General features: G+C 37.9%; 1 protein-coding gene across 1 annotated transcript in view; it reads left to right on the top strand.

Moving 5' to 3' along the window:
- Positions 1-18576, top strand: part of COL28A1 (collagen type XXVIII alpha 1 chain) — a 152582-nt gene that overhangs the window by 56061 nt on the left and 77945 nt on the right. The window contains exons 17-23 of the mRNA XM_019729778.3: positions 4146-4214; positions 5288-5356; positions 10032-10103; positions 10872-10940; positions 13438-13509; positions 16850-16918; positions 17541-17609. Coding sequence (XP_019585337.3) covers positions 4146-4214; positions 5288-5356; positions 10032-10103; positions 10872-10940; positions 13438-13509; positions 16850-16918; positions 17541-17609 — 489 coding nt within the window. The remainder of the gene's footprint in view (positions 1-4145; positions 4215-5287; positions 5357-10031; positions 10104-10871; positions 10941-13437; positions 13510-16849; positions 16919-17540; positions 17610-18576) is intronic.

Consider the following 18576-nt stretch of genomic DNA (forward strand, 5'->3'; position numbering starts at 1 on the left):
CGCTGGCCCTCCCACCTGCAGCTTCCTGTTGTCTTTAATGATGGTTCTTAGGGGAGGTTGTTTATAGCGTAAAAAAACAACAGCAACACCCAAACCTCCTTAACTTGTTTTGTTTTCTCATCCCCTTCTCTTCTTTTCCAAGAGAACAAAACTTTTAAGGTAGATGTGTCCATATGGAGCTGAGCCTTACTGGATTGGAGATTGTATGGAATGTACTATATGTAAACTGCTCTGAACAAGAAAATAATTTATCATTTTAAGGCAAATGATTTAAATTCTACTTAAAGTTAACTTTAATTCATGCAGTTATCCATTTTTCTTCTCGTTCTTAGTTAACATGTTTATCCATTGAATTCCTGTTGTTATTAGACCTTCCTATTTCTCTTATAGAAATTAATTTTTCCACTCATCTGTTTGAGAGAACTTCTGTTTCCATTTCCAGCAACAAGCTTATAATATCCATCAAGTGGCCTGTAGATTTTAATTAAATACTTGGAGACTTGGCCACCTCAAATCTTTCGTAAAATAAAATAGAATATAAATAACCACATATACATGTGTAGGCACATACCTTTGAATTTTCTTTTTTTTAATTTTTTTATTGGGGAACAGTGTGCCTCTCCAGGGCCCCTCAGCTCCAAGTCGTCATCCTTCAATCTAGTTGTGGAGGGTGCAGTTCAGCTCCAAGTCTAGTCGCCATTTTCAAACTTTGGTTGCAGGGAGTGTAGCCCACCATCCCAGTGGAGGGCGCAGCTCACTGGCCCATGTGGGAATCCAACTGGCAACTCTGTCGTTCAGAGCTCGTGCTCTAACCAACTGAGCCATTCGGCTGCTCCCCACCCCCTCTTTGAATTTTTTGTTTCCTTGTTCTATTGCATGCAACTTATGGACTACTGTAAAAGGAAGTACTCCTTCTTACAACCATTCAATACTTTGGATCTTGGCTTCCTTAAATTGTTTATACTGTTTCGTCTTTGTCAACCAGAAAAAGGGCAATACTATTTGTAATTTACAAATGAACAAGCAGTTGTATCATCTAGCTAGAGAAAGGGCATAACATTTGTAATAAAATTATCATGTCTCTGTAACCATTATTTGCACAGTCAGGACTTGTGGGGTGTAAGCAAAACAAAATCCTAGTTTTTTTCTCTCATCATCCCCTTAAATTTTTTTAATTGGGGGAAGGTTTTTTATTTTTCCTACCAAAGAAAGAAATGACCAGCAAGCTATAGAATTTTCTTATCACTTAGTCAATAGAAAGTTATAAGGTCACTCTAAGTTGCAAATCACAGTTTTAGTTGTACAATAAAATCTATCTGGTCAACTCTTTTTGACCTTTATTTAGCTGGTCCGAGCTGCATGGAGAGCCTGTGTTCCAGGGGAAGGAATGTGCTTTTCATCCCTCCCAGGCTGAGTCAAGGGTGGGAGAAGAGGGCACTGAAGTTGTTTCTTGGCCGGTCTATTGTCAGATGGCTTCGTGTCCTCCCTCTGGCCTTGGCAGATGTTTGATGATGACACTCTTCCTTGTGGGGTTCCTGCAGTGTCCCCTGTGTTCCCCTCCTAGGATATGGATGAAGGACTCTTTTCCTCCAGCTGTTTCCCCTCATCAGCTTCTGTTTTTCTGGGGGTTTACTGTATACTGACTCTCTTTGTTGGACTTTCATTACTCTCCCAGGTCCTTTTGGGCAGGATTCAAAATAGTTCCAGGCCTGCTCTGTCTCACACTTGGAATACATCTGGTCCCCAGAAAAAACTCGTGTGACCTTTGCACAGACAAACTCTGGATGCACAAGCCAGCCCTCTCCTGGCTGTTACAGCGCATTTTAGTATTCTCAGTCCTGAGTTAGAAATGTGTCCCTGTGTCTCCAAACCAAAAATCAAAGTCTCCAGGTGATTTCATTGCAGTTGCCTTTTTAGAATGGAGTAAAGAGAGAAACAAGTTAAATTGCTCTCATTGTATCCAAAGAAAAATTTTCATAAGACTGCTTTCTTCAAAGACTTCATAAATGCTGTCTTCTCCCCCTTTTTATACCCACAGTATGAGTGACAGTCAAGTGTTTAAACATTTGTCAGTTTGCTGTCTGCTGGCTATCACTTCTTACAGCTGAGGTCAAACCTTCATTTTAACAACTCTTGATATATGGGGTGTGATCAAACAATATGATGAATATTTAAATTTAAAAAAATTTATTACAGGGCCAGCCCCGTGGCTCAGGCGGTTAGAGCTCCGTGCTCCTAACTCTGAAGGCTGCCGGTTCGATTCCCACATGGGCCAGTGGGCTCTCAACCACAAGGTTGCCAGTTCAATTCCTCGACTCCCGCAAGGGATGGTGGGCTCCGCCCCCTGCAACTAAGATTGAACACGGCATCTTGAGCTGAGCTGCCACTGAGCTCCCAGATGGCTCAGTTGGTTGGAGCGCATCCTCTCAACCACAAGGTTGCCAGTTCGACTCCCACAAGGGATTGTGGGCTGTTCCTCTTGCAACTAGAAACGGCAACTGGACCTGGAGCTGAGCTGCACCCTCCACAACTAAGACTGAAAGGACAACAACTTGACTTGGAAAAAGAAAAAAAGGCCTGGAAGTACACAATGTTCCCCAATAAAGTCCTGTTCCCCTTCCCCAATAAAATCTTAAAAAAAAAAAAAGTGACAATAACAGTTTAAAAAAATTTTTATTACAGCAACAGATACCTTGCCATTAATCCCCCTCAAAATAGTCCCCCTTGCTTCAAACACACTTATCCCATCATTCTTGACACTTTCTGAAGCAGTTCTGGAAGTCTTCTTCCATGAGTGTCTTTGGTTGTGCTGTCATGGCTGCGTTGATGTCCTGAATCGATTCAAAACGTTTACCTTTCATGGTCATTTTGACTTTGGGGAAGAGTCAGAAGTGTCAGATCTGGTGAATAAGGTGGATGAGGACACACTGTAATGTTTTTATTTGACAGAAATTGTTGTACCAGAAGTCATGTTTGACTCGGAGCCTTTCTGTTATGATCACAAAATACAGTGAATGCTGTTGCTGAGTGCCATCCAACAGAAAGGCAGGGGTCTTCAATACGGGAAATGGTGCATGGAACCTTAGTAACGGTGTCTGACAAGTTTCATCTTATTCGGTGCAGTCAGTCGGATGTGAGCTACGATTGAGAGAAGGTGTGTTTTAAAGTGTGCTATAAATCGTCCTCCATCATGACAACATTGTCACATATCGCTTCTGGTATATGGCAATTTCTGTCAAATAAAAACATTATGGTGTGTCCTCATCCACCTTATTCACCAGATCTGGCACCATTTAACTTCTGGCTCTTCCCCAAAGTCAAAATGATTCAGGACATCGAGGCAGCCATGGCAGCGCAACTAAAGACACTCACGAAAGAGGACTTTCAGAACTGCTTCAGAAAATGGCAAGAACAATGGGAGAAGTGTGTTCAAAGTGAGGGGGAATATTTTGAGGGGGATTGATGGCAACATGTCTTTTACTGTAATATATATATATTTTTTAATTTAAACATTCACCATATTTTTCGATCACACTTCATATGTCAATTGGTACAGCTAGGACATAGGTGTGCTTGAATGTGACTGAGATGTGAAATAGGTTAACAAGATGAAATTTTATTTCTCTTATTTAAAATTCCAACTTGGTATGGTGGCTTTGCTCATCGGGGTCATCAAGGGTTCTGGCTTCTTCATTATTGTTAGTCTGACATTCTGAGGGTGCTTTCTTCATCCACATGATCCAGCATAACCACCATGTCTTCATTTCATTCACTGGAGAAGGGGTGTAGGGAAGGAGGAGGCACACATCTTCCTTTAGCATGAACCGGAAATTACGTACATCACTTCCATTCATGTTCCATTGGCCAGAATCCAGTCCACATGGCAACACTTGGCTGCAAGGGACTGGGAAACAAGGTCTTCATTACAGGCAGCCATGTGGGCCAGCTGAAATTTCATTTACCATGGGAGAAGGGGAAAATGCATTTTATGGTTCAACTAGCAGCCTCTGCCATCCCATTCAACAAATACTGAGTATGAATAATCCATTATGGGAAATGAACTCACTCTAGAGGATTTGAAACCACTCTTATCCCTATTTCTTCTTCATCTCACTAATATTGCTTTTAAAATTTTTATTTTAAAGGGAATCCAAGGTCCTGTTGGTCCACCTGGTCCTCAAGGACCCCCAGGACTAGGCTCACCTGGTTCTAAGGTAACTTTCTCAATGAGAGAGGAGTTTAATATATTTATAGTCTAATTGCTATTTTCTGGTCAGTAGCCAGTGCATTTGGAAGGCAGCAGATGAAATGAACTGAAAAATCAGAGGTCTATACTTAATGTAAAGTGTTACTGATGTTCCTAATGGTTTAGAAAATGTTATACATATTCTTTATGCTCTCAGAAGCTTTCATGTACACAATATCCATTTATTGTTTTCTTTATTGCTTTTACCTAGGAGACCCTGTTCTAGCAACTCAAGCAGTAATATCAGTAGAGACTACCTGTGGTTACATGCCTCTCTGGATGGGCTTATTTTCATTCTCACCAGCATTCCCACAGTAGATCCAACTACTAAAACATTTAGCTAAAGATATGGAGTCAGAAATGACCCAATAAAGAAACCTTTCCTATGAACTTAGGAATCAAATTATTGCCTAAATTAGAACAATTATTTATCCCTTGGGGAGAGGCATGGCACCTATTCTTTAATTAGCTGTCCTTAATGTCGCTTCAAAGAATCACTAATCATTGTTAAATAAATAAAATAATTCTCTGAGAGGTCTCACATTCAAGCACACTCCTTAGTGATGCCCATGTGAGAAGCAGCTCAATAAATACTGTCACTGCCCTTGAGATTTTTGCTTTGGGGCACATCATCAAAAGCTCAGGTTGTTCTCTCTGGTTATGATTGTGTTGTAGATCGCCAGTCGTCTTGACTTCTAATGTGTGAATTTTAGTTGTTCTGGAATATAACTGCCTATTATTTCCTGGTACCCTTTATGGGAAGGGCTCTTTAAAATTACTTCTGATTATGTTCCATAGCCTGTATTTTAAGCCAGACCATTATATATTCCAAATCTGGTGAAAATATATACATATACTCATATATACGTGTGTGTGTGCGCGTGTGTGTATGTGTGAACTGAGCACATGTAGCTCAGTTTTCTCTCTCTCTTTTTTTTTTTTTTTTATATAAAACAGAGCGTAGGAGATCCAAGACAGGAATACATTATTTTTATTTTGCTGCCTTAGTCAAATACTCTTCAAATACTCTTTCCTTACTAGGGAGAAGTAGGTCAGATAGGACCTACAGGCCCTAGAGGACCAGTGGGGATTGGAGTACAAGGTCCAAAGGTGAGTAGACTATGCTGCTATGTACTATAAGGCAAAGTTTCATTTATATTCAAATGAAACACAGACGACGCATGTATCAATGAACTGTTACTTTACTCAAAGTAGAGTATTTATTCAGAAAAGGGTCTCATGCTCAGTATAACTCTTATTGTCTAAGAAGAATCAAAATCTTGGTTTGTTTTAACGACTATGCTATTTGTTCTTTCAATTAATTTATTTATTAGCATCAGATGTCCTCTTTTAGCACAGAGTGATTCTTTAAGAACGTTATTGCTTGGCATATTATAAAACAAAGCCCCTACTATAGCAGAATTTAAGTAAAACTTACTTCCCTTCTTTTGTTTTGTGGCTTTCTAAGGAATTTCTTCCCTAAATGTAAAGTAGGTCCACACTACTTCTGTTACACGGTAATGTTATTTATTTTTAGATTTTTAAAAAATTTTCAATTACAGTTGACATTCAATACTATTTTATATTAGTTTCAGGTGTATAGCATAGTGGTTAGACATTTATATAATTTATGCAGTGATCCCCCCAATTAGTCTAGTACCCACCTGGCACTATACATAGTTATTACCCTATTATTGACTATACTCCCTATGCTGTACTTTACATTTCCTTGGCTATTTCATGACTACAAATTTGTACTTTTTAATCCCTTCACCTTTTTTCAACTATCCCCGCAATCCCCTTCCATTCCAGCAACCACCAGTTTGTTCTCTATATCTATGAGTCTGTTCGTTTACTTTGTTCTTTAGATTGTACATATAAGTGAGATCATATGGTATTTGTCTTTCTGTGCTTGACTTATTTCACTTTAAATAATACCTTCTAGTTTCATCCATGTTATCACAAATATGTTACTTAGTAATTTTATATCTCAGCATGCCGTTTGTTTCCCTCGCTTTTACCACTTCTCTCAACTTGCATTTAATTTGTATGTTTTTTTTTAATTACAGTTGACCCTTGAACAACATGATGTGTAGGGGTGCTGACCCCGCCCCAGTCGAAAAATCCACATATAACTTGAATCCCCCAAAACCAGTCATCCTTCTGTATCTGTGGGGCTATTGGTTTCAGGAACCCCGTAGATACCAAATTCTTGGATGCTCAAGTCGCAGAATGGTGTATAGAGTCAGCTCTCCACATCCACGGATTCCCCACTGCAGATCAAATACGGTTTCAATCTGTGGTGGTTGACCAGGGATACAGAGAGGTGACTTTATTGAAAATCATCTGCGTGTCAGTGGACCCGTGTATTTCAAACCTGTGTTGTTGAAGGGTTAACTGTACTTTTCATCTTACTCTCTGGAAGTGCACTGTCTCATATTGTAGCCACCAGCCACATGTGGTTATTGAATGTTCGAAATGTGGCTGGTAGGAACTGGGATGTGCCACAAGTGTCAGACACACACTGGATTACAAGGCTTGGTACAAAAAGAATGTAAAACATATCACTAATACTCTGTACATTGATAACATATTGAAATAATAACATTTCAGAAATACTAGAGTAAATGAAATATATTCCTAGAATTATTTGCACTTGTTTCTCTTAACTTTATAAATATGGCTGCTAGAGAAGTTATAATTACATATGTGGCTTGCTTTATATTTCTATGGACAGTGCTGTTCCATTGGGGCATGGATCTGTTTCCTTCTTTTTCTTCTTTACTATTGAATCCCCAATTTGGGCAACATGATAGGTACTAAATAAATCCTGATCAATAAATGAATGAATCCTTACTTTAGCTTTCACAATTCCTATACCTCATCCTGAAGGCATATAGGGTCTGGTGAGCCACGCTAAGCATTAAACTTCACTATTATTCTGCTGTCATTGTCACCATTATTACACATATTTGGTTATGAGAAAAAATGTAACATATGGGCCTAAGAAGAGCATATGTATTACATATACATATTACATATGTAATAAACATGTAATTACAGGGGATAAAAAATGTACTAATGTAGTAATAATTGCTGCCATGTGTTAAGTGGTTTTGATGTGCCACACAATGTGCTAAATATGAAATATGTCTATACATATGTGTAGTGTGTATATTTATCTATCTACATGTATTATATCACATCTATTCCAATTTCAGAGAGGTGATGATAGAGAGTAGGAAGGCTCAGCAGTTAGACAACCTAAGTTCAAATCCCAGTTTTGCCACCAATAAGATGTGTCATCTTCAGCATCTCTCACTTTAAAAACTAAAATATTTCAAACATACTACCATGAATATAAGGAACACCCATGTATACTATAACTCATATGGAATGCAGTCATAATAATTGTTTTAATGTCCTTAGCTACTAATTCTATCACCTGTGTCATTTTCTGGATCAGTTTCAATTGACTGATTTTTCTCTGCACAAAGGGCTATATTTTCCAGCTTCTTTGAATGCCTGATAATTTTTGATTAGACGCCAACCATTGTGAATTTTATCTTTTTGGGATACTGGATATTTTTGTATTCCTATAAATATTTCTTAGCTTTGTTTTTGGAGTTTGAAGTTGCTTGAAAACAGTTTGAACCTTTTGGTCTTGCTTTTCAGCTTTACGAGGTAGGAAAAGAGGAGCATTTAGTCGAGGGTTAGTTTTCCCCCATGACTGAGGCAAGACCCTTTTTAGAACTCTAAGCCATCAGAATTGTGAGGTTGTCTTATTGCCTTTAGGAGGAGGCACTATTTCTGGTCTCTTGTCAGTCTCTAATCCTTAAAGGTGGTTCTTTTTCTGGGCTTGGGTAGTTTTTTCACACTCAAGAGTCACCTGAACACAAGGGGGTGCTCATCACATCTTCGTAGCTCTCTCCAGGTAACTCCTTCTTCTCTGGTGTGCTATTCTGTTCCTTTTTGATACCTTGGCTCCTATGTTTGTGAACACCTTTGACACCAGGCTCCTACCTTTCTCTCCTAAAATTAGAGAGATTTCTGAACTTTCCCTGGGCATTCTCCCCCTGCACCACGGCCTGGTAACTCTCCAGGCAGTAAACTGGGGAAATTAATCTAATTTGCTAACCCTCACGTAGGGATTATTTCCCTTCATTATTGGATGTCTAATATCTTGAGGTACATTGTTTCATATATTTTGTCTGTTTTTTTTAGTTGTGTCAGGCAGGAAATTAAATCTAGTCCCTATACTTCCATTTTGACTGGAACTTTAATTTGTATCTATTGTCACAGGTAGACTGGTCTATAATCTCGTTTTCTTGTCTTATTGTATTGATGTTTTTAAATCAAGATTTTATTAGCCTCATACAATAAATTGTGTAGACTTCTTTTTTTATTTTTTAGAACTATTTGTATAAGATAGGAAATATCTGTCCCTCAAAGGTTTAGCAATTTGGGAAGGCTGACTATAAAACCAACAAAGCCTGTGATCTTGGAAGGAGAGGAAGTGAGAGACCTTCAATTACTGATTCAATTTATTCAATGCTATTTGTTTATATAGCTTTTCCATTCCTTCTTATGCCATTTATATTTTTCTTGAAGATTATTTATTAATAATCTTGTGTTCCAACATATTGTTTTGAAAATGTTACAGAATTTTCTATGATTTAAACAAAATATTTTCTGTGTATATCCCTCTTTAATTCCTAATACTGCTTATTTGTGCCTTTCCTTTTTAAATATTACTCATTCCTGCTACAGGCTTATTTATTAGTTTTGTTAAGTATTACCTTTTAATTTTGTTACTCTTCTTACTTTTTGTTTTCAAGTTTATTATTTTTTGCTCTCATCTTTATCATATCCTTCTACTTACTTTTAGCTTCACTATGCTTTTTTCAGTAGCTTTTCAAAGTTTGCTTTAGCTGAAATAACTTTCAATTATCTTTGATATGTTTTGCTCTTAGTAAGTGCAATAAGGATAATTTTATACTGTTTGGTGATAGCATGTGTTTTCTCTGAACATAGTAAAGAATGTATTCTTAATCATAAATTAACTTGAAAGCAAATAGAATTGAGAATTAAAACTGGAAGTGATGCTAGTTTGCAAGTTTTTTTCATGTCACTTTTACATTAGTTTCTTAGGATTGCTGCAACAAAGTACCATAAACTGAGTGGCTTAATATAATAGGAACTTATTGTCTCACAGTTCTGGAATTTAGAAACAGATAATCAAGGTGTGTGCAGGGCCATGCTTCCTCTAAAACCTGTAGGGGGAAAAAATCCTTCCCTTTTCTTAGCTTGTCCTGGTGGCTAATCCTTGGCATCCCTTGGCTTGCAGCTACATCACTCTAATCTTCACCTCTGCTGTCACTATGTGTCTGTCTTCATATAGTGGTTTCCTCACTTTTTAAGGACACCAGTCATATTGGATTAGGGCTCACTCTAGTGACTTCATCTTAATTTGATTATATCTGCAAAGACCCTATTTCCAAAAACGGTCACATTCATAGTACCAAGAAGGGTTAGGACATCAACGTATCTTTTTTGGAGTCACAGCTCAACTCATAACAAACAACCTAATGCAAAACTAAGACCCAGAGAGGTTAAGTAACTTGGCCAAGGTCAAATAGTTTAGTTAACATTGTTACTATTCAGGTTTCTCCGCTCAGAGGCTTATCTCAGACACTGTAAGATGTATCTACTTGTAAGTACCTCAAAACGGAGGGTGCATGATAAACATGAACTTTGAAAAATAAAATTTTTGCTCATCCACCAGGGGGCGCCAGGCTCAATAGGGCTCCCAGGACAGCCAGGAGTACCAGGAGAAGATGGCGCCGCAGGGAAGAAGGTAACTACGTTTTCCATACTACTGGAGTAAAACTATTGAACCACACTGATATCTTGGTCCTTCCGGAGCTCAAATTAAACTATCCTGGGCAAACTTAGTCTCTGGAAAAAAAAAAGTCCCACAACTCTAAATGTCCTTTCACTTACTTCAGAGAGAAAGAGCATCAATTGAAAGGCTGAGTAGTGTTTCACACTCTGCCTTCTCTCTGGTGTTTGGCCATGGCATTCTCCAGGGACCTAGTCTCTTTGGGATTCCTAGAAAGCACTTTAATTTGAACTCGGAGAAAAACACTTTCCTCCCCCCCCACCCCCCCAAAAGGAGAGTCTGTAAGTGCATTTAGAAAGTAAGGCATTATAAAGATTTCCTGAAGCATTTTGAGCCAAACATTTGAAATACTCATTTTTTAATGTAAGTAGTGAAAAACAGCAGATGGAAAGGCTGAAGGTCTTTCTTGTTTTTTTTTTTTTTTTTTTTAAAACAAACCATCAAATGTGAAGGACGAGCCAAAGGAAAGTGAGCTTATTGCTTTGGAAGTTGGCTGAGAAATTGGAGTTTTTCATGATATTTCAGCTGCTTTGAGCTAAACTGGAGTTTAACATTAATGTATTCAAGTTGGTAAACTTCCAAATTAATTTTGAGAGTAGAGTGAAGGTCTGGTCTGATTTGGAGGGTCTCAGCAGAGAGTCCACTGGCCATAAGAAGAGACAGGTAGGATTAGACATACTGCCTATGAGGGGTCCACTATGACATCAGTGTCATTTCTTCTAGGGAGAAGCAGGGCTTCCCGGGACAAGAGGCCCGGAAGGACCTCCTGGAAGGGGACAACCTGGCTCCAAGGTATGGAACTGACAGAATGTTGGGGGAAGCAGGCTGCCTGTGTTCTGGTCCTGATACTAAGGAGCCACCTTAGGAGAAATTTGATTGTGATTCTTGCTATGTCAAATATGTTTACTTCCGGATTAAAAGTATGGATACTAGTTTGGGAGCTGTTGGAAGGCTGCAAGTATGTATTATTCATTTTTATTTCCTAAGATCTATTATAAGACCCAGCTTATAGGAAGAGTTCAACACATGCGTTTCTCAATAAATAGCCAGACTGACATTTAAAAAAACAGATAGGAAGGGAAAAGAAGCCTTGAGATGCATCCTTGAGACTTGAAAATGCATAAATTTTCTTCCAATACATAGGAATTTCATATAGTAATAAGAAGCATCACCTTAGTAAGTGGCAATTTCTCTTTCACAACTTGGCATACATTTATTTTATAGATTGTAGAAATGCTAGTTGAATAACATTTTTATATGTCAAGATGAGAATGTCAAAATTCATCAGTAAAGACCACTAGTGACATAACCTACAGCCTATACAGTGCCAGATGTTCCTGTACTTTTTATGTACAGTTGTCAAAGCCCATATAAAGATTCTGAAGACTTCTATATGAGTACAGTAAAAATAAAAACTGTATGCTTATTAGTATTTTATTTATAATTGCATTAAAATAATATTTGATAGCTTAATAGTAGTTGATATCTTAAAAAAAACATTGGCTAAAATTGAGTCCCTAACCTTAAACATAAAAATTTGAAATTTAGGTATATTAGTAGAACTTAAATTTTGTTTATTGACTTACCACACTCTGAGATCCTTTTTTTTGTGGGGGAGGGGGTAATGTAGACAGAGAATACCTTTTTAACACCATGCAAAAATACTTACTGAAATGCTCGCCTATCAACATTCAGGAGAACTAATGTATTCTAGAATATACTTTTGGAAAATAGATGCTTGAGTTAATAACTGAAGCTTTAAGAATGAATGATATCTCTGAGAAAGAGAGCTGGGGTTTGAATTTCTTGTGATACAGTACCTGGAGAAAGAACATTTAGGAGAGCTCAAAGATAAGCAGAATAGTTACCATGTTAGAGAAATTAAGGAGAAAGGGTTTCAAGAGGAAAGCAATGGGTGGTGTCACATGCCACCAACAGAGCAAGGAGAATGTGCATTGAAAAGCGAGGGCAGTGGACTTGCGGCTGTGAGGAGATTTGTGGGTTATGGAAGGCTCTAGGAGAAGAGTGATGGGAATATGTCATGTAGCCCAGCGTCCTTCTACGGTTCAATGTTGGCTCTTGATTACATTTAGTTGGGTTCCTGCTGTTGTCTTCTCGGGTGATTTAGGTCAATAAGTTAAATTTGGTACTTAATGGAAGAAAATAAATAGTTCTGGGTAGATGTTGTCTCTATTGGCAAATTATAATGATACAGTAAGTGATATTTTGACATTCATCTGTTACTTTTTTATTACCTGTGCCAATGCGCTCCATTAGTATGGACTTTGAGGAGTTGTTTACATCTCTGTCAGTCCTACATGAGGTTGCCTCTTCTTAGTGGAGTGTCCGCATTGCTAATGACCTTGGCATAGTCCAGTGGTTCTCAAGGAGTGGTCCCTGGACCAGCACCATCAACATCACCTGGGAATGTGTCAGCAAGATGAATTTTTGGGTCCTAATGCAGACCTATGAAATCAGAAACACTGGGTGTAGGGCCCAGCAATCTATGGCTAACAAGCCCTCTAGGTGATTTCTGATACATGCTCAGGTTTGAAAACCATCGTATAGTCATTTATGTCATAAATGTTTAAATGGCCTCAGCTGCAAATCCCAAGGGGTTATTCCTTTGTTGAACTGGGCACACACCTGGATATGATGCCTTGAAGTTGAGTCCTAGTTTAAGGATAGTTTTGTAATGCTCAGAGGCTTCTGATTGAAGGTGACACAATTCTTTGGGGGGAGAACTTGTGTACCCAACCAGAGAACAGCCAGTAGGCAGTTTCTAGCTCTGCCCTAGGTTAATTCATGCTCCAATTCAAACAACAGAATATCAGTCTCCTTTGGGAGAAAGAATTGGACACCCCATTAACGAAGAAATGGAGCTGGATTTGAAAAATATTTCATTTTATGCTTTAAAACTCAAATAGCATTGAAAGCTAAGAAACAGCATGGAAAAACATAGATAGGTCTCTTTTCTGAAACTGTGATCACCTCGGAACCATCTGTTAATAGACCAATGGTGCAAAAGAACTATAAATTCAAGTAAAAGTCCCCAAAGAAAGATACTGAACTTAGATTTAAAAAAAATTAAACAATATTGAAGAAATGGTGAAGACCGAGCAATTCTGAAGTATTCAGTCTGCTCAAGAACATGGACAAACCCAAGATGGGCTTGGGGCACATGCCTCTAAAATTGGTATTAGTTAAGAATCTGGCCCCGATATGGTTGCTATAAGATTGAGGAGGGTTTATTAATACTACAATTATATTTTTATAATTATTTTGTCAGGGTGATGAAGGAAAGAAAGGGAGCAAAGGAAATCAAGGACAGAGGGGATTTCCGGGGCCTGAAGGGCCAAAGGTATGTTTCTGACATTCTCATGAACGCTTTGGGGAGACTGTAATTGTGTCTGGTTTTAATGGAATATTGGATTTCTACTGCAAATTTGATTTTCCATTTCCTTCTCAATACATACGAAACAAAAACCCCACATGAAAAAGGCTTCAGAAAACATAGTATTCCAGACCATAACAGACTGGAATAAAGAGATTGCATGAAACATGTAATCTTCCTTGGAATATTTACGCTTCTAAGAGAGAACATGTATGTCAGTCTTCTCTACTAACAATCAAAGATTCAGAAGGTGGGATAAAGTTAGGAGCAGGGGAGGTACCAGTTTTCCATCATCTTGTTTTGCTGCACAACAAAATGCCCTAGGCTGAGAGACCATGCAGTGGTGACCAGGAGCAGAGCTGGGGAAGGCAGGAGAGCGGTTAGTGTCCTCGTCCTGCTCCATCCACCCTGGAACCTTTTGGGGCCAGTCACTTCAATCACAGAAAGAAAGTCATAACCGTATCTATTTCACAGGGTTGTTATGAAGGCTGACACAGGTATTCAAACACTTAGCACAGTTCCTAGCACATAGTAAGTGTTCAATACATGGAGTTCTTCAGGGAGCAAAAGAAGATCAATTACTACTGTGTTTCCCCGAAAATAAGACCTAGCCAGACAATCAGCTCTAATGCGTCTCCTGGAGCAAAAATTAATGTAAGACCTGGTCTTATTTTACTATAATATAAGACCGGGTCTTTAATATAATATAATTAATATAATATAATATAATATAATATAATATAATATAATATAATATAATATAATATAATATAATATACCAGGTCTTATATAATATAAGACTGGGTCTTATATTAATTTTTGCTCCAAAAGACACATTAGAGCTGATTGTCCGGCTAGGTCTTATTTTCGGGGAAACACGGTATGAAATGGAAAGTAGGGGATATGTGTCCTAATTGACAGAGCATTGAGGAAGAAGGAGAGGAAATTGTGAGGCAAGGAATTAAGTACATGACTTGACTTAGCAGGAGAGAATATTGAGGTCATTTGGGTGTGTCAGGAAACAGAAATTGCAAACCTAAGAGAGTTCAGACCTCTAGGAAGACGCTAATTATAAGAAGAAACAAGGAGTTTCTTCTTCCAAATAAGTCAAGGGCCAGACTATTAAAGAACAACTTTAAAAAATGGTACTGGCAATATAAGAGCAGGTATAATACAAAATATCTGCTGCAGAGCGGTGATTGTTAAACGTCAGTGTCCCTCAGTGTCCCCTGGGGAGCTTGTGACAAATCCATATTTCTTGACATCATGCCCAGAGATCCAAATTTTAGTAGGTGAGTGGGTCCCAGGAATCTGATTTTCTTAAATAAGTGCCCTCTGCTACAGATAGTTCAAGGAGCACATGATGAGAAATGCTATTTTATAAGAAATGCGATTTATTAGTACTAATAACAGTGATTATTCTTTGTCTTAGCTACTCTTATTCAAAGTGCGTATTCTTCTGTATTTTGAAATAAAGCTTTTTTTTTGGATGAAGAATTGCTATAGTTTAAAGCACAATCACACCTTAATACACGATCACACCTTCATACAAGGTCTTTAAAAGAATCGTGTACTCCCTATATAGATAACTTTGTAGTTTCAAAGTACTGGAATTGGCCTCTTTTTAAAAAGTAGAATAGGTTAAGTCTAAAAGCATAATTTTGCTTCCCCTGGTCTTGGTGAAACATTCACAGGTTAATGGTGGATTCCTTTGCCAGAGGACTGAATCAGGTGGTCATTTGTTGCCAGAATCCTGATATGCCACGTGCCATTGCCTGATAGGTTTGCAATTAAGGATTGGCACATGCACATGTTGGCACGACCTGGGCCACAGTAGGGTGTGTGCTCAGCCTGTTCTTCATGTGGGGGGTGGGGATTCAGCACTGCAGGAGGCCTGAGCTGTAAGGATGAGCGTGGCTCAGGGCAGGGATGCTTATCAGTGGGTCTGATTTACTGAGTCCCTCCTCCCTGAGGCAGGACATCCAGTGGGCACCTCGCACTATTGAGAACAGTTCATTCTCTAAGGCAAAGGGAGGCAAGGTTTTGGGGAAAGGTACAAGTAGTGAATATCTTAGGCTTTGCAGGCCAAGAGGCAAAATTGAGGATATTATGTAGGCTCTTACATGACAATCATTTAAAACCGTGAAAATCATTTTTGGGCCCTGGCTCTATAAAACCAGATGGTAGGTGAGATTTGTGCCCACAGTTCGCACTTGTTCTAAATCAGTAGTTTCCAAACTTTTTGATTACAAACCTCTACTAATAAAAAAGTTTTGACCGCACTCCAGTATAGGTTTGTCTATTTATTTTTAATTGTTATTTTTATTCATAAGCTACCATACTAATATGTTATGAGATTTATGTGAATAATTGAAATTTTAAAAGATGAGATAAAATATATATAATATAGCCCTAATGTTTTCGTCTATCCAAATGGGTCGTGGGGTGTGTGCATCCTCTTCTAATGGCAGTTACTTTGCATAGTGTTTTTAAGTGTGGCAATAGTGCCTATAATATTGGAATCACCAGAGGTGCCTCATAAAATTCATATTCCTGGGCCCAGCCCCTAGATGTATTGAATTAAAACATCTGAGACTGAAACCCTGGAGTCTGTATTTTACCAAATTCATCTGATTATTACTCCCTAAAATGTGAGAATGATTTGTCTAGAACTAGACAGGACAGAGATATTACTTGCTATTCCAGACTGAGTCTTTACTGAGACTGAATATTAAGACACCAAAAAAAAAAAAAATTGAGCGATGTTTTAATTTGCCTATTCAAAAATTTATTTATTTTGACTACAAACTCTTTTCTTCTAAAAACGGATATGAGAAAGCTTCCAATGGAAGACTGATATACCATGGGCCACAAAGTACAATAACAAAGGAAAAAGTTATAAACAAAAAGAAACATTATTTCTCTACCAAGTATGCCCAAAAGTGTATGCTGATGATAATTGTTATAATTGAACACATATTTCCCTCTAAGCTTCCTGTCATACAACAAAAGGGAAGTACCATGAACTGCATAATTTTATTAGCTAATAAAAGGATGCACAAGAGATAACATTTTCCTAAGACTCAGGAATTAATTGAATGCATTTATTAAATGCATGAAATCTTAATCATCAATACTTTAGTAGTGGTTTAGCAAACATGTTAAAATATTTATATGTTGGTCTGTAAAACAGACGGTACAATATTTAAAAATGCTGGAAACACATTTCTATGTTTTTCCTAGTATAATGTCTGTATATAGTTTTTGGTTTGCTTGAAATGCAATGAGTATTTTGCTCTTTTTTTAGGGTGATCCAGGAGTTATGGGCCCTTTTGGGATGCCTGGAGCATCAGTTCCTGGACCACCTGGGCCAAAGGTATGCATGCATTCTTGGGAATATTTTTTCCTTTTACTTGGACCTTTGGTGTTGGAGGTGGCAGGGGGAGGGGAATTCATGATACCAGTGAATGAGAATTTTAGTTTGGAAGAATCATAAGATATTTAGTTCAACCTTGATTACAACAATTAAGCAACCCAAAGGCTAGCAGCAAGTGTAAGATTAGAAACCTGATTTCTTGGTCCTGCTCTGAAACTTGTCTTTTCACCTTGAATGATATCTTTCAAATCCTAGACCTTAATAAGGTAAAAATTTCCTGCAAAGAATCTGCTAGGAATTTTATTCAGAAAGTCTGACAGAAAAGAAATCCACTCAGATTTGAGAAGATTCACAGATATTTTTATTGTCTAAATATTTGAGTCTAGATAGCCACCTATTATTTCTGTGGCCTTTCTCTAAACAGTTTAATAGTCTTTACTGACAGGTTTTATTTGCTTAGGATTTGAAATTCCCCTCAAACACATTAGAAGATTGTACCCTCAAGATCTGAGCGTGATAGATTAATCCCTTTACAAATTGGCCGATGGCTTTTTTGCCCTGTGTCATTACGGTTTCTCATGCAACCTAGTCTGAAACTGTGAACATTATCTGAAATGTACAGGGAGACAGAGGGGGACCTGGGGTACCTGGATTTAAAGGAGAACCTGGAATTGCTATTCGAGGACCAAAGGTATGCTTCACTCGGGCTCTTTTTATTTTCATTTTTTTTCTGTATGTGAGAGAGTGAAAGTAAATTTAATGCATAATCAATTGATGATTGAGATGGGTGTACTTGCTGTGTCTACATTGATGAACTACGTTGAGTGTAAGAATATGCTTTTCCCCTTTTGAAAAATCAAGCCATCAGGATCGTTTATTTTTGTATAAATGTAGGGATGACAACTCCTATGGTTAAATTTTTGCTGACTAAACAGTTGTTTGAAAATGCTCTTTTTGTAATGTCTGTGATATAAGAGATTATATGGCCTCTAGCCTTTTTTATTTATATATGAATGGTCATTGTCTCTCTTCTGCAAAACATTGTTCCAAAAGTTCATGTTCGGAAGCTTTATCGAATCAAATTTCTCTGTTCTGCTATCCATCTTTCAGAGTTTTTTTAAATGGAAATGCAAATAATTATAGGAGAAAACAGCTTTAAGTAGTCATGTCTATTTTTCCATGGCAACAAAGCACATTTCCCTCCTCACACAACACCCAGAATCCCAGCAATATTTAACATTCTAAATGTCAACAAGCCCATCTCTGTGAATAAAAACAGGCTTCAGGCTTCATAATCAGTACTTATTACATTAGTAGCATGTTGTTATGTAGCTTTGAAGCTGGCTTTAGTTCTATCAAATGGTCTCTTCTAGATAAAAGGGTTCAAGTACTAAAATCAGTAATTTTCAAAATTCGAGAAAAAAAAAAATGCACCTTAGAACCATCTTTGAAATACAATGCTGACATATACTGATATAAGTCAGAGGGGTTCTTTTGGAAGGTTGAGAAAGGGTCCTGACCTTCACTGTTCTTAATCACTTGAACGGTCATTCTTGCTAGAGTGACAATCTTCTGGTTTATTGGGGACAGAGGAGGTTCCCAGGATGTGCAACTTTCAAGCTGAAATAGAGAAAGTCCTGGGAAAACCAGAACAGGAT

This window comes from Rhinolophus sinicus, chromosome 4 (assembly GCF_057876585.1).
Source record: "Rhinolophus sinicus isolate RSI-liver-muscle chromosome 4, RSI-T2T, whole genome shotgun sequence".
Classification (NCBI taxonomy): Eukaryota; Metazoa; Chordata; class Mammalia; order Chiroptera; family Rhinolophidae; genus Rhinolophus; species Rhinolophus sinicus.